We start from the raw sequence: 1130 nt of genomic DNA, 5'->3' as shown, positions 1-1130 counted from the left end.
TTTGGCATAGAACTGGTGAGATAATGGTTTGCCTTTCCTGAGGCTGTGAATGCTGTGTTCCACTTTTGCACCTGTGCATGCTGGTTGTCCTGTAGTGCAAATGCAAAAGCAGAACTTCCTCTGAGGGGAATGTAGCCTTTGTTAATATGTCTGACTTTGCTGCAATTTAAGCCAAATGTTTGCATTGAAATAAGTCTAAGCTGGCTTTTACACTGTCAATATTATGCCAATCTGGGAAAGATAGCAAACAATTTCCAACATCAAGCCATGTTGATACAGCTTTCACAGAAATGAGCTAAAAACAGCCACAGCACTTCAGAATCTGCATGCTGAAGTGCCAAATAACAGTTCTGAATGCAGTGGCAAATTTCACACATCGCCATGTTCTTAGCAGCAACATTACTGTTTTAATGGACTTTGCCTTGCACATGAAGAATTTGACATTGCATTCTATGCATTGCAAATAATTGCAAAATTCAGTTTTCTTTCTTCATACAGCCTTTCATTTTTAATTTTAAACTTCAGGATTTCTCAGTCTTGCTGTACCCTGTTTAAGCATTTTTACATTGTACTGGTTTCAAATACATAATGACCAAACATTTTACAAAAAACATTTGGAATATTATCTTTGTGCCACATTAAGCTGTTTAAGTTTTCACACCTCGGATAATATCTTTTTTTGCATCTCAAGTAACATCTAACTGTTTATTTTTAGATACTTCAAACTTACCAACGACGTAGATGCAGTTCTTGAATGTAACAGCATTGGTGCATTTGGTTTCTATAGGGATGGGTGCCCGCAGTTCCCAGCTGTCTGTTCCTGGTTCCCAGCACTGAACTTTATCTGTGGCTAGTTTTCCATTAGGACCACCACCAATCACATAAATCCATCTGTCAAAGCTTGCTGCAGCAAAGGAGCTGACACCCACTGCAAGAGGTGTCACCTGTAGTAAATACATAAAAAAGTCCATTAAGCAAGATAATATAAGAAAATGGAGATAATATGATAGTGATTCACATAAATGTCTTTTTAAGTAACATTTCTGGTAACACTTTATTTGAAGGGGTGTGCATAAGACTGACATAACATCTGTCATGAACATGAAGGAGTCTTTATGAATGTTTATGAC

The 1130-nt window shown here is 37.3% G+C and overlaps 1 protein-coding gene across 6 annotated transcripts in view; it reads right to left on the bottom strand.

The window, feature by feature from the left end:
- Nucleotides 1-671: 671 nt before the first annotated feature.
- Nucleotides 672-1130, bottom strand: part of klhl6 (kelch-like family member 6) — a 46175-nt gene continuing 45716 nt past the window's right edge. For all 6 annotated transcript variants that reach the window (XM_015032134.1, XM_015032133.1, XM_015032135.1 and 3 more), the window contains one exon: nt 672-944. In XM_015032134.1, coding sequence (XP_014887620.1) covers nt 687-944 — 258 coding nt within the window. In that variant the 3' untranslated portion in view covers nt 672-686. The remainder of the gene's footprint in view (nt 945-1130) is intronic.

The sequence above is a fragment of the Poecilia latipinna genome, unplaced genomic scaffold (genome assembly GCF_001443285.1).
Source record: "Poecilia latipinna isolate Pla-1442-1.1 unplaced genomic scaffold, P_latipinna-1.0 Scaffold231, whole genome shotgun sequence".
NCBI lineage: Eukaryota > Metazoa > Chordata > Actinopteri > Cyprinodontiformes > Poeciliidae > Poecilia > Poecilia latipinna.
Note: the sequence above shows the minus strand (reverse complement) of the source record. Positions and strands in the feature narration are given on the sequence as shown.